The 24,023-nt window shown below is 41.4% G+C and overlaps 1 protein-coding gene across 1 annotated transcript in view; it reads left to right on the top strand.

The window, feature by feature from the left end:
* The window catches only part of LOC308125735 (cadherin-12-like), a 160,091-nt gene extending 138,975 nt beyond the window's left edge, over nt 1-21,116 (top strand). Inside the window, exons 8-12 of the mRNA XM_080489695.1 lie at nt 312-448; nt 5,499-5,620; nt 12,145-12,262; nt 16,028-16,279; nt 20,456-21,116. Of these exons, the coding sequence (XP_080345821.1) occupies nt 312-448; nt 5,499-5,620; nt 12,145-12,262; nt 16,028-16,279; nt 20,456-20,967 (1,141 nt within the window). The 3' untranslated portion in view covers nt 20,968-21,116. The remainder of the gene's footprint in view (nt 1-311; nt 449-5,498; nt 5,621-12,144; nt 12,263-16,027; nt 16,280-20,455) is intronic.
* The last annotated feature ends 2,907 nt before the right edge of the window (nt 21,117-24,023 follow it).

Genomic DNA, 24,023 nt, shown 5'->3' with positions numbered 1-24,023 from the left:
ACGTCTTTGTTGCTCATTGGAGTGAGAGATTGATATGCTTTCAGTGGTGCCTGAAATCCATTCAAAAAAAAAAAAAAGCGTGAGCTCAGCACGGCTGAAGTACGTGGGCCCCATTACTGGATTGGAATGTATATGCAATCCTCAGCACATTTGCTGGAAATGACCATTCAGAATGAGTAATGAAGGCTACGCCAACATCACATTACATCTAGCTCATATACATGAGCCTGAAGGGGGAACATCAGTGCGGTTTAATTCCTGGATTTATGCTGGAAATGAGCTGCCCTTTTTAAACAAACATTTTCCTTCAGGTATTCCATCGACTGGAAGAGCGACCTGGACAGCTACTTTGACATCGATCCGGTGGAGGGAACCATTTCCACCAACGAGCTCCTGGACCGAGAAAGCATCTCCCAGCACAACATCTCGGTCGTAGCCACTAAGCTAAGTAAGTATGATGATGCGATTAATCGGCATTCACGCAGGTGCCATTGTCCTTGCCTTCTACCATAATCTGTGTGAAGGATTTAACACACTTTTACTTAAGTCGATACTCAATCCCATTTTCCTGGAAGGGTTTATAGGGGACCATAAACCGCGATGGCTCACCCGGAGGGACGTATCTCCGGGACGTCATCCCCTCTAGCGAACCTGCCACAGCCCAGTTTTCCTTTTTAAATGCCTCTCTGACGGCTTTGGAATCGAGCACGAGTCGTCTTCCACTAAACATTGGACGCTTCCAGAACCTCGGCCCCCCCGGGAAGAGACGGCGCTGTGGCTTTAAGACATGCCATCGAGATAATTATGTTTTCATGAAGGAAGTGGAGCAAATTTCCGGATAAATAAGCAAATCCATCGTCATCAAGTCATCAAATCTGCTAAGAACCGTCAAAGTCATTATCCCCGAGGCAGCCTGGTGCTCAATCAAAATTACACACGCTGTATATTCATTAGGACAGACTGTGAAATATGGGCTGTTAAAACTTGAGTCATTGTCGCCTTGAAAACTGATATTACTCACTTCCCCTCAAGGTCATGGCAGTGAGGCGCTAATTTAGTTTTTGTGTGTGTGTGTGTGTGTGTGTGTTTTCATGTAAGTGCCAAGCAACCGGAGGTAGACTGAAAAGATACAGTGTGGATGGAAGAGGAGGAGGAGGAGGAGGAGGAGGAGGAGGAGGAGGAGGAGGAGGAGCGAGGTGAAAGATTTACAAGGCTGTTGCATGTTCATTCTGTCATATTTGAAGCGGGAATGAGGGAGTATCTGCTGCACTCGCCCCTCAACCATCAACGTTTCACTCCTTTCTGATCCCCTTCCGCCCTCTGCCCTCTCAGTCGTCACCTCTCAGAAGACCGTAGACACGTTTTACTCACTGACAGCAAAGAAAGACAAACAAACAAACAAACAAACAGCCACGAAAAAAGAAAAAAAAAAAGCCACATCTAGAGCCGGAGTTTCAAAATAATAGTGGGAGTGACGCGGTGAGAATAAAGATGAAACCCCGCACCCGCGAGTTTGTGTCCCAGCTTGAGTTCAGATCTGTTTTTGACCTTCACTGAGATTTGGCAGAACTTTGTGTTCTGGGTATTGGACGGCTGTTACAGCTCCTCTGGGCTGCTCTCTACTGTCATTGATGGGGAGGTTGTGTGTTATATGGGTTTCAGACCATGAAGAACAACAATAAAAAAAACTGAGGCAAAGATTCTTTCGGTGACTGTACTGAACAATGGACACATTGAAAGGTCATAAGCACTGCTTTACTGCCATCACTTCACAGTTCCTCGTTTCTTTTTAACCTGGGAAAGTTGTGAAGAAATGTGACAAGCATCTGTAATCAAGTACTAAGTGGCTCCACGGTGTCTGACGACAGTGTCAGATAACCTCAGCTGGCACCGCTCAGCAACTTTCAATAAACATCCAGTTATTGCTGAAGCTTTTTATAAGGCTTGTCTACACATCTGCCCCGTGTCCTTGCTGCTGGAGCTCTTTCTACCGCCCACACTTTTTTTTTTTCTTTTTTTTCCCCTCCACTACAATGACTGAGTGGCGACGAGGGCCGCCGGACCGCATTCTCCCCGCCTGAAAGATTCCTTCACCCTCGCGGTGCTCCGACGCCTGACCACAACACTTCTGTCTTCCACTTCGCACACCTCGGTGATGTGCGCGGTCATCTCCAGACACTGCAGTCATGCAGCAAAAAAAGCCGAGCGCTGCTCCCCAGCTCCCCCAAGACCGAGCAGGAGGCACGCTCCAACAAAAGATGGAGGGAGCGGGAGGGGTGGGGTGGGCTGCGGTGGGGGGTTCGATTAACGTTTAAAGCCACTGGGCAATTTTTAGGAGTCAGAGCTATTAAATGCAATAATAACCTTGGCAGGAAGCAATTAGCAGGCACAATCTGTGTGTATTTACACGAAATTAGCTCAGTTTGACACTTTTTTCATTGAGTTTTTAGCGGAATCCTCATGCAGAGGGAATCTTTCTGTCTCTCCCCTGCACCATTGTTTGATAGACTTATTGTTGACTGCCTGCACAGATTATTATTATTCTTGACAAATGAAATGAGCTTAACTAGAAATATAAAGTAGAGGCAGTAAAAAAAATGAAACAGACAACTTGAGTATTCAGATGAAATGTTTAAAATAGGAAAGAAAAACAAAACCATGATTGTACTGAAATGCTGAGGCTGCTCCGTTTTGGATGGATCCCACTATACCATTGTGCCATCTAGTGGAGTCCATGATGTATCACTCAAAGTCACTGCAGTTGTACAGAGGAGCATGTTCAACTGCAAATCACAGTATTGTGGATTTTAATTACCTAAAGTAAGAGGCAGAGCCTGTAAGGCAGACAAGAACAACTGGTGGCCTGTGGACTATCTGTGGCCCTCTTGTTTTACCATTTGTGGCCAAACGTTTTATTTCTCATCAACTGACTGTGACCTCTAAGAGATGATAAAACAAAGCCCCTCCTTACTGTGATCATTTTCACCAGGCAACATTCAGCTTTTTTATTACATATATATACTTCAATGTTTCACATTTGGAATTCACCTCTTAAAATGTTTTTTTATCAGTCCCTACAGAGGAGACTTTAAATGTTTTTCAGAGTATCCAGTGGCCTTGAAAACACGGATCTATAAAAACAGAAGCAGAAGAAAAATATGAATTTATAGAAAATAACAAAGTGGACCTTGTGGCGATCCCTTGGTTTTAAAAGCTTTGTGATATTTATTTTATCAAAACAATTATTCAGCGGTCAAATATATCATGTTCATTGTGTGTGTGTGAGACTTCTAGATTACTTTTTTGAGTTTTAGAGTCATGATATAGATATTTATTCTGTAATACATAATATTTTTATTATTATTATTAAAGCACGTTCAAAATGAATTACTGAAATAAAGTTCCTGATATGGGAAATGTCAATTACATTATTATTTATTGACAAGTTCATTTATTTATGCAGTTGTCCAATCTTGGTCATTTATTTAGTAATTTCTAGACTTACTGGCTTCTATTCTTTTTTACTGTTTTGAAGAAAAAAAATCTAATAAAAATTTAATTCACTATTTATTTAAGTTATATTGGATTTCTTCAATCTTGACCCCTATAGTTTGTTTCTTTCCTTACTCATTTCTTCTAATCATTTATTTATTTATTTAGATTAATAGCCATATTTCTTATATATCTCACTTGTGGAACTACACGGTCACATTTGGCCCAGGGAGTCAGAGTTGGCAGGTCGGGGTAGGTTGCTGTTAAAATCGTGGGCCACCAGGATATTTCAGTACAGAAAGGGAACTCTTGACCCCCACAGCCCCATTGTGGACCCCTGAATGCTCCCCAGACGCTGAACCATGCTCCCCTCTGCTCCTTCAGGGTGGCTTTGAATCAGAGGATGAAAATCTCTCCGTGTTCGACAAATATAAGAATTTCTTCTTCTTCTATTTTGGAAAATGTTGACGGTTCAGCCGAGGCGAAGCGGCAAATCCCGGGCTCGGTGTCATTTTTACCTCGCTGGGAAGATTGCTTTTTCCATCAAGGTCAGGGACGGGTTACTAACCGAGCCGATGCCCCCCATGAGTCCACCTCTCCTCCACCTACCCCCGACCCCCCCCCCCTGCAGCGCTCTCCACCGCCTCTGCACCGACTCTCGAGCAAACAAGCCTCCTTCCTTTTCCCCTCATCAGATCCATAAAGTTTACCTCTCCCCACTAAAACATTTCCCCATCGAGACCCTGTGGAGAGGAAACACAGTAACAAACATGTTAGTGCCACTCAAGGGGGGGCTTTGGCGCTATAATTAAAATGTGTTGTGTTAAAGAAGGAAAGCCTCCCAAATGCGAGGCCTGCTTTATCGGTGGGATGAATTTACGATGTGTATTTATTTAATTCACCTTGTCACCGTCAATCAAAAGCGTCATAAAACAGCAGGATCCGGGGGGCAGTTAATGCTCCAGACGGGGGGGTTTACTCCTCCAACAGCTCTTAAACACAGAGGTGGGCAGCCAGGAATCCCCTCAAGGACAAGACTGCATCTTCATCCCTCTTTAACCATTCACACATTAATGTATGAGGGAATGGAGATGACCTACTTTTTCAATGTTTGTGACTGTTTAAATAATCAAAAAATAAAAAAAGAATTTATATGTCATTGGAACTGTTGTCATGGAGACAGATCACCAAAACACATCTTATCTTTCGTGTTTTGATTTGAAAACATTGTTGTACATACGGACCCTTATATTCTGTTGTTCTGTGTTTGTTATTAACACCTTCAAAGAGACTAAAAAGCTGTAAGCGACCATATATAGCCACTTCCTGTTTCCTCTAACCGATCTCTGGTAGATTAATGAGTTAAATTGATGAAAAATGAGTGAAATTTGACATTTTAAATCCATGAATTGTGATATTGGACCATATTTATGTAACTGTAAGCTTGTTATTTAGATATTCTATATTGAATATATATGGTATTGTCAGTTTTTCCAGAATGTTTCCAGCACTTTTACAATAAACACAACACTCCACCCACAGACCACCTGTAGACCAATGACCCCATCTATAAGTGATAAAAAGAACAAGTAGAAGAACAGTAAGGCACAAGTTTCCTCACACAGTCCAATGACGTGCATTTGAAGATTTTTGAAGTCACTAACTTCTGTGCACATATAAATCTGAATACCCTGGTTTCAATCTTTGCTTGGAGTGCTTCCTGGTTAAGGGTTGCAGGTTCTTCCTGTGTGTGAATTTACTAAAACTTGCGTTACAGGATAACTTGTGACTATGAATTGTCTGTAGTCGTGAATGTGAGTCTGTTGTGGTGGCCAGATGATCTGCACGGTGTGTGGACTCTTCCTTGCTCGCCTCGGTGTGACGAAGCTGGGCAGTCGATGGATGACTGGAGGCGTAGTACTGAAGGTTTCCACATGATGTCAGTGCTGTGAGGAACTGAAAACACACTTTTTGTTTTTAATCTCTCTCTCTGTTTCTCCTCTCAGACAGCCCGGTTCTGACCAGCCGGGTGGCCGTCACCGTCCATGTGCTGGACATCAATGAGTTTCTGCCCGAGCTGGCCAGTCCTTACGAGACCTTTGTGTGTGAGAACGCCAAAGTGGGACAGGTAGACACACACAGACACACACACACACACACACACACACACACACACACACACACACTTGGGCTGATGATTTTCTCAGCCAGACGACAGCTGTTTGAGCTAAAAGGCCTCCGAAGGTGTGAGATTGAACACGAGGCTGGTGGGTGTACATTAACAGTGGCGGAGCGTCATTGTTTATACTTTGGTGGGAATTAAGTAACAGTTCATATGTGTTGCTTGTTACTTCATTCAGGCGTCTCAATAATTGAGTATTAAGTTAAGTTTCTTCCCCACATTTGAAGACAAATATCAGCAGGTTCCTTTCATTTCACTAGTCAAACTGGATCTTGTTCTCATTTTAATTTCTATGAGGACGATTCAGAGTTACAGAGCTGGATGTCAAGACTTCCTGATTCTGTTTACAAAATAAAAGTAATACTAATATAAAAAAATCTAATGGAATTTAAAATGTTTACACTAACTAACTAACTCACTAACTAACGGAAAAGAAACAGGCTGAGATACAAACAAACTACAGATGTCTCCCAAACATAAGCATCTTCCAGGACACTCAAGATCACTTTAAAATGTTTTAATTTATTAAAAAAATGTAAATGTCATTGAGGATGTTGCTCACTTTATAAAGGATCTTAGAAAATCATTCTCATTGTGAATCAATAAAGTCAAAACGTTACTTGAGTACAATCCATCGCCTGTGCTTTTCTTTTTTTTTACTGAAGTAAATAATATGAATTCCTTCTTAATTTTAATCTCTTTTTTTTTTTTTACTATACTTCTTCCTACATTATAACTGTCAGTAGTTTTAACGTGGGTAAATGCACATGTTGAACTCTGGCGTTGGATCTTTCTATGAGTTGGTTCTCAGTGTTTTCCTCAAGGTCACTTGGATCAGACCTTTGATTTCTCAGCTTCCAGCACCTTCAGAGCGTGAATCAAAATCCTGAAACTGATTGTGTGGTGGATTCGGATGCAGCAGGCGAGCCAGCCATAAAGCACAGCAGCACTTTGCATATCGGCAACCTGGAGTACATTTCACATGATATATTCGGGATGCGGTGCAGAGTTTGCCCGTGCGCACTGCGGACCACCTGCGCCTGTAAATTAGCCCATTAACCAGCATCGGTATTCAGCCGCCGTCGTGAGGGAGCAGCTTCTTTGGCAGTCGATCAAATCACCGAAGACCACTCGTCTCGTTTGTGTCTCAACTTGTCCTCTGGCCGGTTGCAATCAGAACCGAGGCTATGACCTCTGTCTGAAGACGTCACGGTCCGGTCTGATCCCGATCTGAGAACATCCACCAAGTTCTGTCCGACCTGCAGACGGACTGAAAACTGTTTTAGAACACACTGGAACAAACCTTGCTTTGGGTCGGGGGCAAGAAGCACACCCTGGTTCAGGTAGGGGGGGGTAGAGGCGGTGATGAATGTATTCATTATAAATAATGATATTGATTCATCAAATTTAAGTGTATAAATGAATCAATATGTTAGAAAACATATGTCAACAAACAAACAAATAAATAAATGAGTGAGTAAGCAAGTCAGTACATTTGGGGAACAAGTAACAAACTCAAGTAAATGTGTTTTACATATCTAGTATATGTCCATATATATGTAGTATAGTATCATATGGCTTTGTTTCTCTTGAGAATTGCTCAAATTTAGCTCATCACACTTACACTGGCCTGGTCACGCCTCGGCTCTAACCTTAACCCTAAAGACCGCTTCATAATGAAGAATAAATGTCATGTTTTTGTGTCAAATATACTTAATAATCCTTCCAAACGTGTCAAATGTACTTTGAAATCCTTCAAATCAATGATGCTGCAAAAATTTGTCTTGGGCGACATGTGTGGAACCACATGGACGAGTTGTCCTGGATTGCAGTTTTGTGGACGAGCTGTCAGTGGATGAGTTGCTTGTGCACCGTTCTGCACACTTTCTGCAGAACCCACGCTCCATGCAGAATACACACTCTCTCCTCAGCATGAGTCCACCAGGTGTTGCACACAGCTGGGCCCCGATAAAGAATCACACGTTCTCTCATGTGAAATCCATCACGCGTTTCCTTTGATGATTATCTGGGGAACACACAAACAGCTTGTTTCAGATCGTCTCACACTGCGAATGAAAATAATCCATGACCGAGGTGAAACACTGAGAAGGGAAAGTGATTATTCAGACGGAGGTGGGAAGTTACCCAGTACAAATACTGGAAACAAACAGATTTTTTTGTGTATATTAGTTTTTACTTCTATCTACAGAGATATGAGTGAAAAATAAACATAAAATATAATACAGTAAAATTAAATACAAGATATATGCTGAATTTTTAGGTGTAAATTATAAAAGTTGAATATATAGTTTGAAGAATTGAATACACAAGGAAATAATACAAAATATATTTAATTTAAGTAATATTTATGCATGTAAAAGTATTAAAAAGCATAAAGTCCTGTTGTATTTATTTACAATAATAATCTATACAGAGAAGCTTAGTATGACAAGAATTGAGACACGTTTAAATATATTAACCCACCAAAATAAATCACTGTCTAAACTATATATATATATATATATATATTTTTTTTTTTTTTCTTAAAAAAAATACATTTATAGAATCACAAATGTAAATATTTGCATAATGGGGGCATAATTCAAACCAATTTGAATTTAAGTTTAGTTAAATGAGTTACAATTACATAATTTTGAGGTCTCATACAGTTTTCAACAAATTCACATCGCTGTCAGAAGTCCAACAACATTGTATTCAAAGTATATTTCCCCATATCCAGCTTTGGTTATGAATTTCAGCCAGTCTAAAAGTCCCTCTAGTGAACTCTAATGAAGAACAGGTGGTTTCTGTGCCTGTACCTTTAAATGCTAATGAGCTGTGTCTGTCCATACATACTCCACGCCACTCTCAGGGAGAAAACTACTGGTGCTTTGGCATGTTTCCCCCCATTTGGCTTCTTGGGGAGCCTGTTTTGGGAATTTGTTAAATATGTGCAGTTGTGTGCTTATGATGTGTTCTTTGTTGCGCAATAGTTTTATGGTTTTAACATGTGTTTCTATAAAGGTTGAGATTTGAGCTGGTTTTTATTGAGGTGGGCGGGTTTTACATTGAGTTTGGGCTGGAAATAGTGAGTCACATCTGGCAACCCTGGAAAAGACGCAGCTTTCCGGGACCATGCCTTAATGTTTACGGTGGATTTATCATTATGGCTCGAAGAAACGCAGTTTTTAAACCATACCAGTTTGAACCAGAATCTGACCAAGAAGGAGAAGCTCCTGAACAAGTTTAGACTCTGCAGCTGCAGCTGGACGATTTGGAATTGTTAGTTAAAAATATTGTTTGTCTGAATATGTTACTTAGTTTAGTCGTATGTGTTGTTACAGTTACCACCAAGTAGCTAACGCTAACTCCTGCTAACTTTAAGGGTTACTGTTATGGCTTTTCATATTACAATGAATTTATTCCGTATATCAGTAATCTTTGTAAGTTTTTGTCTACTTGTAGGAGGGTCAAAGTGAGTACCCACTACCAGAGGGAGTGGTTATTTCCCCACATGATGTCATGAAGGGAACATTTCAAAATCACCTGTATAACCACACTTTGGTTAAAATGTGGAGCAACTCAGGGAGACAACAGACTTTTTTTTTCCACTTCTAAGGCCTACATAATACACAGGCTATGAGGGCACATATTACTTTTATAAAACCGTTATGAAGTGAATTTTGCGTGATATGGGAGCTTTAAGTCAAAGGTTAAGTTGAAATTAGAACCAAGACTTTCTCACTTTTTAAAGGAGCACCAACTGTAGTTATACTTAAATAGAATTGGTGAGTTCTGTAGCAGAGCCAGAAAGAGAGGAAACTTAAACTCAAATTTGCAAATAAAGGAGACGAGGCAAGATGACACAGGACGTTTCTTCATTTGATGATTTACAATACTCGGAGTCAACTGGTCAAGTGTGAAATGAGAAAAAGCCGCCACAAAGGCGACATAAAAGTCCTCATTTTCCCACTGTGGAGCTCCCAGTCGTAGATCTACTCGGAGGAGCCCTAATGTGTCCCTGCCACCTCAAGTGATTTGCCTTGCTTTTCCTAATGCTATATTGAAATGCAAACCTAGTGAATCGGTTTGTTATGCAGGGATAATTACATTTACATTTACAGCATTTAGCTGGCGCTCTTATCTGACCTGACTCACACGGCGGCTGAGAGCCGAGGCAGGATGCACTCGAAGCCATTTAACATACACAATAGCATGTGCGGAGTAATGAGCAGTCGCTGCTGCCGCAGCTGCACTCCTGATGGAGAGGAGGAAGAGGAGGACGAGGGAATCACAACCCAAAGGAAGAAATGCAGGGTTACAGCACGATGGATTCCAGTCAGTGTTGTCAATACAGCAGCATCTTCTCATTTTGAAGAGCTGTTAACATAAATACAAAAGGGTTGTGAAGTCGGTGTTTCCTTGGAGTGTCAATTTTTAGTTAAAGTGTTCTTGAAAAGTGTACAAAGAAAAGATAAATGTGCCAGTATTCAAACACCAACCTGATATTACTACTTTAAAGAATGAAAATATTTACATTTAAGTATTTATTTTCCAAACAGCTGGATTACCAGAGGGGCTGTGTGGAGCTCATCCACAAAACTGCAACCCCGGACAACTCGTCCACTGATGAGATTTCAGAATTTTTAAGAGAAAATAAATCCTGTACAATGTAGTTTTACATATTATTTCTAATTGATATTTTATATATTTTGCATATATCTAGTATATGTCCATATATATTTAGTATCGTATCATATGGCTTTGTTTCTCACAAAGAATGGTCTTCTTTGTGCACATGACTTGGTCATTCTGTGGTTGAGAGTCACGGTAATAACACCGTCCGTCAATATCAATGTCCATATACTCTCTGTTGCTAATGTTTATAGCATATTGCGCTCTGCGCTTATATGTGTGTGATTGCAAGCGACCTTGTTTTCAGCATTTTTTAAACGCGAAACTTTTCTGAAAAGAATATGCTAAAACACTGTGTTTTCACAGGAAAAGGTAAATGGAGCCAAAGTTAAGCTAGGTTAGGTTAGGTTAGGTTAGGTTAGGTTAGGGTTACCTTACTCCATCAAATCGAACCTTTAACCTAAGATTAGGCATTAAGAAATTAGGTTAGATTAATTAGTTTTCAAGGTTGGGTTAAAGTAAAGGTGAGGGTTGGGTTGGGTTAGGATAATGTAAAGGTTGGGTTACTTTATAGATTAAGTTAGTATAAATGTTAGGTTTGGTGAGCTAAGTAAAGCTAGGTCAGGCTACATTAGGTTAAAGGTTAGGTTAGTGTAAATATGAGTTTGTTTAGGTGAGCTCAGGTTAAGACATAAAGCAGATTAACTAGATCAAGTGTGGTAAGGTTAAAAATTCACTTTGGTTAAGTTAAGTTCACTATAGTTACTTCAGTTTAGGTTAGGTTAGGTTGAATGAGGCTAAGTTGGTTTAAGTTAATTTATTAGGTAAACTTATGTTACTTTTGTTGGTTGCTTTGTGGAAATTTTTCTGCATTTGATGTTTCCTGTCCAAAGTCAACATTGATCATTTCGACTCAATGCTCCATATTTGCATGTTCTCCCTGTGCGTGTTTTCTTGAAGTGGTGTCTCTAAACAGAGTGTGGGTGGGTAGTTGTGTTTACCCTCTGATAAACTGCCAACCTGCCATATCCACCTAAAGTCAGCTTGGATCGACTCCAGCGGCCCCCTAAGTTGGATAAAGTGCTGTAGGAGATGGATAGATGGTTTACTGGAATAGAAATGGCTAATTAAACACTAATGGAAAAAACAGTGAACCCAATGTATTCATCACAAAGCTAATTTGGTTGCAGGGAATCAATAGTGTGAACTGTACATCTGCTGCGGGGAGCCCACAACAGAGCAGTCATCACACCTGGTGTCAGGTTCACTCCCCTGCAGGGAGGTTTATCTCAATGCTGCGAGAGAGCAGGAGAAGAGACACAGCAGCGCAGTCAGGCTGATGCAGCATGGCTGATTATCTCCTGTGTGGTGGTGTCGAGGGGATCCAGGCAGGACAGGTCTCAAACCGAAGGCTCATCAGTCTGCCTTTAAAGTGCTGGAAGTGGTCGGGAATGAAGCGGTTGCTTCGCCGGGTGTTGTCGCGCTTAACTCTTTTGGACACTTTCATTTGCGAATAATTATGTTTGCAGGAGGTAAAACCAGAGTTGATCATATTGTGTGGTTTTTTTTCCCCGCGTTGCTGGCAGCAGATGTGTGGTAATATCGGTACAGCGTGGGAGCAGCTGCTCTCCGTTCATGACCGGTAAACAAAGCAGTCTTGGATGAAGTTAATCACACCATGTGTTCACATGGCTCAGGGAACTCGGGAAAGTTTTCACTCTTTATGGTCCTGGAACAGAGGAGGGGCCCCGCATTTCAAATTCCTTGATGTGGTAAAATACTTCTCAAAGATGAGATATGAATCGTTATTTTAATGGGTTTTTTTCTTCTCCCAGGTGATTCAAACCTTCAGTGCTAAAGATCAGGACCTGCCCAGTGCTGGACAACAATTCTCCTTCAGATCGCCCAAAGATGATTTCAAAAACAAGAATTTCACCATTCGGGACTTTGGAAGTAAGTTTTCCTATTTGTCTGCAGTCTAAGAAAACAAAATGTCTATTTGGTGACATTGTTCTTGCTCTGTCAGTCAATTGCATTAGTAATGGAGGTTTTTCTGTGGTGCTGTAACAGCATTCATTTGTCAGACAGTGACATCTAGTGGTCGCAGATGGTATGTACAGCTGTATTTTAATATATAAGTCACATGAGCAGCCAAACAACAAAAAGAAAGTGTGACTTATAGTCTGGAAAATACAGTAATTACTCCTTGAAAAAACATTTTCAAACTGAAATATCGGGAATAACACGATGCGTGACATCACATGCAAAGAGAATTATTTAAGTGAAGGTTTACGTGCTTTACATCATATTAACATTACAGAGATGTGCTGGGAATTGTATTGCTTCTGCCTTGGTTTGTTTTTGCTCTCCGTGGAGTGACTGGTTGGAGCAATGAGCCCCTCCAGCACAATCGAGTTGGACATGTTGGTGGAGGAGGTTATTGAGCAATTTGGAGTCCTACAGCAAATAAAATCTGGGCATGACAATAAAATGATGTAATCTACTAAATGATCTGTCACAAAGTAGAAACTTTGAGTTGTGCAAAATACATAAAATATCATAAAGTGTGCAAGCAAAAGTCATTGCCAGCTGAGGAAATGACTTTGTGCTACTGCTGATTTCAACTGTTGCAGCATTTTGTTGTCCTACAGTGACACCTCGTGGTCCCAGACGGTATATACCACATATTTTGATATAGAAGGAGATTCTTAATAGAAGTTGCATGACTTGTAGTGAGTTCAATCTTGGTCTCATCTGGCTATACTATATTCTCCCAGTTTTTCACAGGTTTTTTCTTCAGTAATGGAGTCTTGCATGCCGATCATGCAAACAGGCCATGGTGGTTGAATGCATTACTCATTGTTTTCTTTGAATTAATTGAATTTGCTAATTCCATATCTTTCTGAAAGCTTTCCACATGGGATCCTTGGCTTTTGGACAACTCTTCTGATCATTCTTTTCACTCATCTGTCAGAAATCTTGTGAGGAACCCCTGTTCGTGTTTGTGGTGAAATGATGTTCTTTCCTTTTGCGGATCATGGCCCCAATAGTGCTCACCTGGAACATCCAGAAGTTTAGAAATCCTTCTGTAACCAATGAAATCAGTATGTTTTGCAACAATAAGGTTGTGAAGATCCTGAGGGATCACTTTGCGTTTACCCATCATGAGATGTTTCTTGTGACACCTCGGTAATGAGACACCTTCTTATAGGCCATCAGTTGGGAGTTCACCAGCAGATATGAATCTGCACTGACAAGGGGCAGGATTGCTCTAATGACTGGTTGATTTCAGCTGATCTCTTGCCTTTCTATATTTTTTTCTACTTCCTTTTCTTCACATAACTTAATTTATACACATATATTGTTTGATTTCTTTGCATGTGTGACTTATATGGGTTGTTACCAAGATCTGATGAAAATTGCATGCCAATAGCAGTAATATATTTACTGAGAAAATGGTGATGTATTCAGTATTATTTTACCCACTATATAAATAGCATTTAAATGTTGCTATAATGAATAAAAGACCCTTTGAAGCTTCATTAAAATCAGTCATGTAGATAAATTAATACATTTACAAAGAAATAAGTAGAAAGGAAAGTGTATTATAGTTATTCTTGTTTATAATAGCACTATCACGTTAAGTAAGTCAATATACAAAAGTTTATACGGTTGAATGACTCCATGAACAAAATGAATAAATGAGTATATTAACAAAGAAATTAAATAATAAAATAAAATAAATGACGATGCTAATAATACAGAACTTTAAGAGGTATGACAGTTGCAGGCTGCATCTGAAGACTTAACGTTAGATCGTATACATTTATTTATTATTGTTTTTGAACCATTAAGATCAAGTTTTCAGCTTTTGTTGTCACTCTTTCCCAAGTTAAATTTCTAAATTCAAAGTCCAAACAACACATGATGTGTTTTATTTCCCGTTAAAGTAGCTGTAGTTCAGTTTCTCTGGATGTTGAGCAGTTTTGTGCTGTTGGTGCTTGAGCAGAGATGCAGTGCTATAAATAACTGAAGCACTCGCACTGATAAGGCCACACATGACACTCTGCTGGCCCGGACTCTTTGAAGTCCCCCCAGAATGATGAGAAGTGGGACACGGTGGGATGAGGCCAGGGGAATCCAATGCATTCACCATCCTCCTGAACCTGAGATCCACTTCCACCTGTGCTGCAGCGTCCAGGTCGATCCAGATCCAATAGGCAGAGAGAGACGAGAGGGGGGCGGGCACAAACAGAAACCTGCACACAACATGCTCCAAAACACCCGACCCTGCTGTCAGGAAGAAGTGCCAGGCTCTGTGCGGGGGACAAACCCACTGCGACAGGGGTCAGACAGTCGGCGGCAGGCAGGTCCAACCTGACACGCTCCCTCGCCCATTGGACACAACGTCCTCCCTCGTCCAGCTCTCCTCACACCAACATCTCCACCTCTGTTTGTGCGCTCCTATTTCCACTTTAAACGTCACACATGGCAGAAAAGTCATTTCAGTTTTACTTAAACGGCGCCAAACACTACACAGTCATCTCAAGGCACTTTTACAGAGAAAAAAAATCAACAATTCCGCTCGAGCAAGCAGAGGAGGAAAGGGAACAAACCTGCAGAACCCGACTTTCTGGAGACTTTCTGCTGTTCCGGTGAGGGGACAGGAGGAAGAAAGGGAGAGGACAAGCAGATTGTGGGGAGGGGTTCAAACCCTGGTTCCGGTAAGGGGATTAGTATTGTTGGGAGGGATTCATGTCTCAGCCTTCAAAAAGAAAAGTCTTTATACAGTTTTGAGTTATTTAATATATATTTTTAGCCATTTTAGCAGTTTCACTTATTTTAACAATTGTATCTATGTTTAGCAGTTTAAGCTGTTTTAACCCGTTTAGCAGATTTACTGTTTGTTTCCAGGTTGTAGCCGTTTCAACTGTTTTAGCCATTTGAGCAATTTTTACCCTATTTTTAGCATTCTTAAATTACTTTAATCATATTAGCTGTTGACAAATGATAAACTTGTTTTTAGCTGGTTTGGCTGCGTTTTTCTACTTCACCAATTTTAACTGTTGTTTTAAATGTCGTACCTGTCTTTAATCAGTTGCGCCAGGTGAGCCCTTTTAGCATAGTTTCAGGTTTTCAGAGGTTTGACCTGCTACTGCTGCTTAGCTTTTAGCGATTCCATGTTTATAAGTGTGAAATACTTCCATACTTTTGAGGAAACTGCTTTTGTGGGATGAACACCAGAGCTCATTGCATCAAGGAAAATCCTAATACAGATGATTGTTCCCTCTTTTCTGTGCTGCGTTTTAGCATTGTTATTCTTACATTACAAAACGAAAGCTCCCACCAGCCTTAACATTGCAGGCAGAAAACACAGTGCAGCAATGCAGGCAGCAATGTACTGGGTGTGGTTCACCTCAAACAGCTTTTAAAGTAAGCTCTGTAAAATGTGGGGAGCTTTGATAAGACAAGTCTTTGATACGTTCCTCATCGGAGTCAGTCAGGCACTTTTCTAGAGGATTCGATATCAAACAAAGCGTTATTAGACGTTGAAAAGTTTCATCTTTCTCCGACTTGCACCTCCAGAGGAGCTCAGAGGATCATTCGATTGATGTTCCAGGTTCTCGCGCTTTGGTCAGAACACTGTGAAGATTTCTTTGATTTGTTTGACGGGTGTTTGCAAAACGTCCAAAATCTCCCTTGTTTCCGTTGTCATAGATAACACAGCCGGGATCGTGACGAAGCGGGGCGGCTTCAGACGGCGTCTCCAGGAGATCTACCTCCTCCCCGTAGTCATCGACGACAACGGCTACCCGCCCAAGAGCAGCACGGGCACGTTGACCATCCGCGTGTGCGGCTGCGAGTCGGATGGGTCGCTGCTCACCTGCAGCGCCGAAGCCATCTTCCTCCCCGTGGGTCTCAGCACGGGAGCTCTGATTGCTATCCTTCTGTGTATCGTCATCCTTTTAGGTGAGATCTGCTCCCTAAACAGGAAATATTCATCACAGTTTGGAAAATTGTGTTTTGAACATGCTACATTTTCTCTCTGGTGGCTCCACTCTGGATTCCACATGTCTTTTAACTTCAGCTTTCCACAACAAACAAGTTTGCTCAACTGTTAATTAGAGCTTAAAGGTTTAAGTGATAAATTATGCAGAGACTTTTGTAGATCATTTTCAGAAAGAGTCATATTTAGGTACCGTTTACACAACATGTTCAAGTGAAAACGGTGCTCAGAGTCAGTAATAATGCAGCTTTTGGTACAACGCCTACCAAGATTGAACTTGAAAAACACAGATTCTGTGTAAATCAACCAACAGCGCCATCAAGTGGCCTGGCATTTAAACTACATGATTTTCAGCATTTCTGCCTTTCCCATTTAAACAGACATTGCTGTGTAAATGTGAAAAATGTGAAACTGCTGTCGTGTACATGGGGCTTTAGCTTTGCATAGAAACTGAAAACAACAGAGAACTGCTCCCTTGATTTTGCACCGATAAACTCGCCTTATCATCATAGTGTAAACCTAGCGTGTACATCTCGTTAAATGCCTAAAAATATAAGGGTTTTCACCTTTATTCGGATTTGATTCTGCATCCTTTTCTAGCTCCAGAGTGTAACAACGGCTCACTGGATCATTGATGATGAACTGCACTTTGTAGATAAGGTTCAAGAGATAAAACATAAGCAGATTTTGCTGCTAATGCACTTGCAGGAAATTCTGTTGATGCGTGATAACAAATGGTGAAATTAGTTCTGTATAACAACTGAGGGCAGATAGTTAGACAAAACTATGAGTGGAAACCGAAGGCGCTGCCTGCTTGGATCTCATTTCTTTCACCTGTATGGAAGTTAAAGTTTTTTTAAAGTTTTATCCTGGTTGTTAGGTCTGACATCTTCTCACCTGGGTGTGGTGGCAGCGACTCTTCGTTAGTGCACAGTGGTATCGATCTTCTCGTCCTAATCTTGACAAAAAGACAGGAGATGACATTTTGTAAAATGTCAAACCATTGACGTTTCTGTCACACAACGATTCTCCCACAATTTGTGATCTGAGCTGTCTGAAGCTTTGGGATTTTTTTTCTGTGTGCTGAACTGGTATTAGGAAATCTATAACATCTCAAATCAAGACATTTACGTATTTAGATCTTCACAAAGGTTTCGCTGGTTCACTGGGAATTGACAGCAGTGGTTAAGCTTTTATGGGACCCAATACTAAATATGGTCACTTTTTTTTTTTTTACTTGTTTCTTTAAAAATAACTCTTATTTTGAAAGACACTTTAGGTTTACACAGCAGTTCAATCCGTGCCAGGAAACAGTTTAGGCACCAACTCATCAGATGTACTTTGCTTTGGCGGGAATCCAACTTTTCACTCCCTGATTTTTGATTAAACCCACTACTGATCTGACTATCAGAGTTGAGCTGTTGTCTTTCCAGGAGTGTCCGCAGTTAATTACAACACCCGTTTGAGTTTTATCATTCAATGAGACGTTAAAGATTGGAGGGAGGGAACGCTTGGCTCTATAAACCAAACCCAATCCCCCCGCACTGTGGCCGCTTTACCGAGCTACGAGCTTTGAGATTCCTCCACAAGGTCATGGTTGTAAAACTCCTCCTTAATCCTCTGCTGTTAATGTCCGAGACTCATCTGCATAGCGGGGAGGAAGTAAATGTGGGTTTATGGCGTCGTTTTCTGAATTATGAACGAGGGATGGCCGGTTGTTAAAGAAGTTCACGTTCCGCTCAAGAAGTCATACGGCGGCTGCGACCTCTGAATTCATCTGTATTTACTTTTCTCTGCGTCCTTCTGATTTAGGAGACGCCACTGCAACATCCTCTAATTAATCCTTCTTCATTCCCCCTCAGCTTCAGTGTCATAGTTTCATAGTTGATTGAACATAAAAGCTCACAGATGACTGTGTTGGTGTGCTGCTGAGCTGTGTCGGTGTACCCCCCCCCCCCCCCCCCCCCCCCCCCCAGCCCTCCTCCTTTATACGGAAGGAATGTCTTCAAAGCTCTAAGCCGACTCACCCCCAAGGCTGAGGCTGACGCCAAACTGTCATGCTGTCCCTGAGCAGGGAAAGTGGCAGAGTAAATCAGAACTCACACTGAGAACATTTCCATAGAGCCACTTAGTTGGTGCTGAGGATTTGTCAGGATGACCCAGTTGTCCTGTGAGGAGGAATGAGGAGGTAAATTAAACAAACCGCCGCCCCGACATTCATCTGCATCACTATTTCTCTCAAGCCCACGTGGACTGGCCGCACCTAATTGCGAGCTGTGTTGAACCAGAGTTGCCCTATAATAACCTCGCTGCGGTGGAAATCCAGAAAGAAGCCACTGGGGGGAGCTGGCACACCGCGCAAGGGGAGATAAAAATCACTTGGCTGAGGAGAAGAGAAGTCAGATACAGAGAGGTTGAAAGGAAGAGACCTACTTAGGGCTTTTTCTCAGTCCCAATGCATTCATATCCACAGTCTTTCATATGAGGGATTTCAGTTATATTCTGGCCTCTTAAATGCAACTTGTGAACGACTCAAAGGACACACTGCGCTTTTCAATGAATAGACACAGAGGTGGGAGGTAGACAAGAAACAGTGGCTAGAAAGGAAGAAAAATAGCAGATTTTCTGATTGACTGCATTGGTTGGTCAAACTTATGATTAGTAGCAACTGACTGGATGACCAACCAATTACCTGTTCCTCTTGGGTGTGCAAATTGGTGCAGTTTAACCTCCACCAGTGGTTAGAATTCACTTTAAGTGTATCACACTCTTTATTCCTTCACCAACCAACGGAGTATAATTTCCGCTGATTTGCAGGTCAGACATGTAGATGAGAACAGGCTTGAATCGATGTTGTATTTTCATCCAGGTTGTGTATAAATGTTGCTTTAGCGCTCTTCGTAAGTGCCTAGCCAGCGCTAACTATGCCATTGTAATAATGGCTAACTTATGACCCAGATGTCTGGGCCGGATGAAGAGTCCACAGTCATGTTAGCAGCTCTGCAAGGCTGTACCGGGGAGCTTAGAGATAATTGCTAATGTCAGCACACTAACATGCTCATAATGACTACACTAATGCTCACCGCTAGCAGGTAGCGCTCGCCATCTTAGCTCGGCGTGTGTAGTGCGCTAAAGCCAGCTAATTAGTGTATAAGTGCTGATGGGAATTGGATCCATTTGCAGGTACTTTATCAAAAACTCAAGTAGCAGCTGGACCAGATCAAACTGGCGCTGTAAAGAAAGTCTGGGGAAGCACATACCCATCAGGATTCAGCATCCGAGGAGGATTTACCGAAACATTCCAGGCTCGACTAAAGTGGTGGAGCTGCTGTTGATAGATACCTTGCTCCATCGATTCAAGATACTTTTGAAATCACACAAAAACATGTTGCAATGTAGAATATTGAAGGTCCAGTAACATGGATGGAAGCCAGGGCTTTTCACCTTTAGGTAGATGAGTCACCGTCAGAGAAGTTTGTGAAAAACAATATTCTGGACTTTACACACAATCACAAAGAATAAACCCCATGATTCCATTTGTCAGTTTCTTCTCTTGGCAGATTGAGTGCTAAAGGTCTAATTCATTTTATTTTATTTTTTTCCAGTTCTTTCGCTTCCAATGAGCTGCTGGGGTGCGCCCCCCCCCCCCCCTAAAGTTCATCTGGACCCTTCAGGGGAGGCCCCCCTGCTACACACTTTGAATATCACTGATCTCAACCGGTGGTTGCCAACCTTTTTACTGGAGCCCCTGTTGAGTCTCTGATTTGTCAAAACACACTTGTGGACACACTGGTTAGCTCAGTGGTTGTCAAGAGGGCAGAGAAGAAATCTTGCTCCCATAATCTAGCTGGTTTAATCCCTGGGATGATTTAGGAAGTAGCAGTAACAACACTGGTCACCAACTGCTCTTAGTAGACTAGGACGGGTCAAATACAGAGGAGTAACCCCCTCTACCCAGTGAGCCACAGACATTGATTGTCCTGTTCTATTTAGTCTCATGAAATCATTTGTTCTTCTAGAACTGATTATTGTCTATGTGAGTTTACTGCCTGATTCTTTCAACACACTTCTCCGCCATGATGAGTCATCGAGGGTTTTTTTTTTCTCTAACACTATACCGTCTCGCTTTGTTTCCTCAGTTATTGTGGTTCTCTACGTGGGCTTGAGACGGCAGAAAAAAAAGGAAACCCTCATGTCATCCAAAGAGGACATCCGGGACAACGTGATCCACTACGATGACGAAGGAGGTGGCGAGGAGGATACGCACGCCTTCGACATGGGGACGCTCCGCAACCCCAAGGTGGTGAAGGAGAACCTGTACCGCAGGGACGTGAAGCCCGAGATGAAGCGAGGCCCCAGGGCGCCTGTCTCTCAGGACAGCGCGGACATCCGAGACTTCATCAACCAGCGTCTGACAGACCACGACACGGACAACTCAGCCCCGCCCTACGACTCCCTGGCGACGTACGCCTACGAGGGCGACGGCTCGGTGGCCGAGTCGCTCAGCTCCATCGAGTCGGTCGCCATGGACCTCGAGGAGGACTACGATTACCTCAGTGACTGGGGCCCCCGCTTCAAGACTCTGGCAGGGATATTCGGGGAGCCGTCAGAAACTCAGTCGGACTCAACAACCATCGAGAACACACATTGATGTTATTCACGGACTCAACAAGCAAAATATGTAACATTTGTTCTTTCGGTTGGTTCGTTTTCTTTCCGTGTTATCTCTGTTCATTTTTCACCAGCTCACTCGTTTTTCTATTTGACGCGATCATTTACCATTCTCAGTCCCAAAATTGTAAAAAAAAAAAAAAAAAAAAGAATAAATAAAAAAAATTTACAGATTGAAGAAGAGGAGGACTTACGGTTGAGATGAACGGCCATTCGGTTTCCTTTCAGTTGAATGTTGTCTTACATTTTCTTTCCTCTCGGGAGGGATCCACATGGAAATGCTGCCATTTCCCAGAGCATCCTTTAAAGTGCCTCAATATAATTGTTCTTTCACTCGCTATTTCATACCATGCATCCAATGTTTTTTCTTATTAGAACCCCGTAGGTTTAAGCCGATCCAGTCAGCGTGATTGGCCAGTGCGTCTACCGAGACCAACTCTGTGGGGGACATTGAGGTGGCCCGAGTTTGGCCAAAGATGTTTTGAATGTTATTTATTCTTCTATTTATTTATTGGCTGATTGAGTTTGATTAGATTTTTTTTTTTGTGTGCGTGTGTGTGTGTGTGTATTTATCTATTTATCTCTCAGTCATCAGTCTGTATTTTTTATTTTTCTGGAGACACACAAAAATTTTGTAATTAATCGAGGCCCACATGAAAATGTATGTTTCCGTTAAGTGGGTCCTGTGAATAGACTTGTACTAGAGATGTAAAAAGATAAATTAGGGCTAAATACTACAGTTCAGTCATGTAATAAGCACTGTTTTCTTAAATAAAACACACTTGGACAGAAAACTTCTTTTTATTTATTTACTTACAAAAGTTAGTCCATTAAATGAAGAACAGAAACATGTCAGGCTGAAAACTGTCATTCGAGATAAAAATATAATTGCACTCGTAAGTCTGTCGCTGATAACAACATAATGCAGAGGTTTTGCAGAGTTGGTTTTTTTCAGCACATAATTTATTGTTTTGGCAGATTCATTCTTAACCCTTTATCAGTATAATGTCCATTTATTCATTATTTCTCTAGTTTTGGCGAAAGAATTAGATTTCCACTATTTTACTACCAATCTTACCTCCATAACATTGAAACGGTATCTTTTAGCTTGTATTTATATATACATATTTGAAAAGATACCATGAGCAACAGAGCCAAGGAGACTTTACAAAAAAAGGATAAGTTACTTTTAGTTTTGTGAGTGGATATATCCTGATTCAACTAAATCTCTGAAAGTCATAGAAAAGCCAATCGAGGCACAAGAATTATTACAGGTCCCACAGAGGCTTCAGCAAAAGGTATCAAAATGGCCAATTTCTCCCGTCAGTGGATGGAGGGACTCAGGCGCTTTCTCGCCATGGTTTGGTGACGACCTAATGGACAGTCTGGAAGAAAGCCAGGGCGGTGACACACAATGCAGAGCTGCCTCGGGAGGGGGTGGGGTGGGGGGGGGGGCGGGGGCGGTGAGGCAATGCCCTCCATTTCGGTCTTCCTCTGTCACTTCCAACAGGTCCACCAAAAGGTAGAGCTTCAGTGAGTGTGTAGTGGTGTGTTTTAACAGACATTAAGTAATCTATGACCCTTGCAGACAACTGGAATTGCATCCGCAGTGATGTAAGTTAACATCCTTTTGAGGGAGGATGGATGGTGAAGCTACTTTTTTTTTTTTTTCCTCTGTCTTTTTGTGTGTGTTGATGTGACATTTAGTTTTCATATTGAGCTTGACTCATGGGGCCTGATCTCCGAAAGCTTAGCGTGATGTGATAAAAATGGGATATTGCATGTACACAGAAATGTGAAAGCTGATTTATTGACATGACACATTGGGAATTGTGTCTGGGAGATGTGCAAAACAACACACACTATATGTTAATAAGGAAATTTGGACGTGTCTCACTACAACTTTTAGTGTTATAATATACATTTTAACACTGTGACAGAAGTTTTTTTTCCTCCACCAGCATGTATTTGTGTTTTTTTGTTGCGGCCTGCTTCAGAATGAGAAATCTGTGTGTGAGTGAGTGCCCTTGTCTGTGCGTGGATCTCTGTGTCTTATTTCAGGTGGAGGTGTGTTGTTGGAGGGCGGGGCATCCTGCTCGAGGCTCCTCATTGGCTGGAGGATCAGCGTCTTCAAAGCAGACCCGACTTCAGCAGTTTTCAACCAACAGTAGCCGTTTCATCTTTAATTCGTTGTCTCCAGAAAATTTTGTTGTCTTAGTATAAAACATTGTTTTGTTTATTCTTTTGTTAAAGTAATGAAATTTCCTTCTGTTTATGTTTAGTTAGGGATTTACTTTTGATTACAGGTTTATGAGTTTAATGAGACATAAATGAAACGCTCCTGCATGATGATTGTGATTGTTATGTGTTTTTTGTCACCGTGTTGAAATTAACATAACCATATGCTCTGCCGTCCATCTTTTATCATTTATGTATATATATAAATAACATATCCATATATAATATATAACATATAACATATCTAATATGCTAAATAGCAAAAAGAAAGATGCCTTCTGATGGGACAATATTCTGTAAAAGATCTTTGAAAGGCTATTTTCATACGTGTCATAAACTCTGAAGAATCTGCGTGAGCTATTCCAATGTCAATCCTGTACCACTTTAAAACAACCTGGCATTACAGGCTCAATTAAAACCTGTTTTTCTGAAGACAGTTTGAATTTTACCAGTTATGATTTATCATTTATTTTTCTTGTGTCCTTCTTAGTCTTCTGCTTCACTTTAAGACTCCATTGTTTGAATTGTCATGACGACGCTGATTGACAAGTAATCTTTCTCAGCATTCAACACACCTTGTTCATAATTGCCTAAACATACTGGGAGCAGTGGGGTCCAAGGGATGAAGGGACTTGCTAATAGTGGTTATAGTGGGAAAACAAACCTCCCAAAACTCAAGCGCCCCTTGTATTGCCTGCCTCCAGGCCTCCAGTAGAAATACTAATAATATTGGCTGCCTCCAGAGTGTCATGACTCCCAGTTCATATTCTCCTGAGACTCCATAGTTTTATAGTTGAG

This window comes from Lipophrys pholis (assembly GCF_963383615.2).
Source record: "Lipophrys pholis genome assembly, chromosome: 20".
Classification (NCBI taxonomy): Eukaryota; Metazoa; Chordata; class Actinopteri; order Blenniiformes; family Blenniidae; genus Lipophrys; species Lipophrys pholis.
The sequence above is the reverse complement of the archived record's forward strand: the minus strand, read 5'-3'. Positions and strand labels throughout refer to the sequence as shown.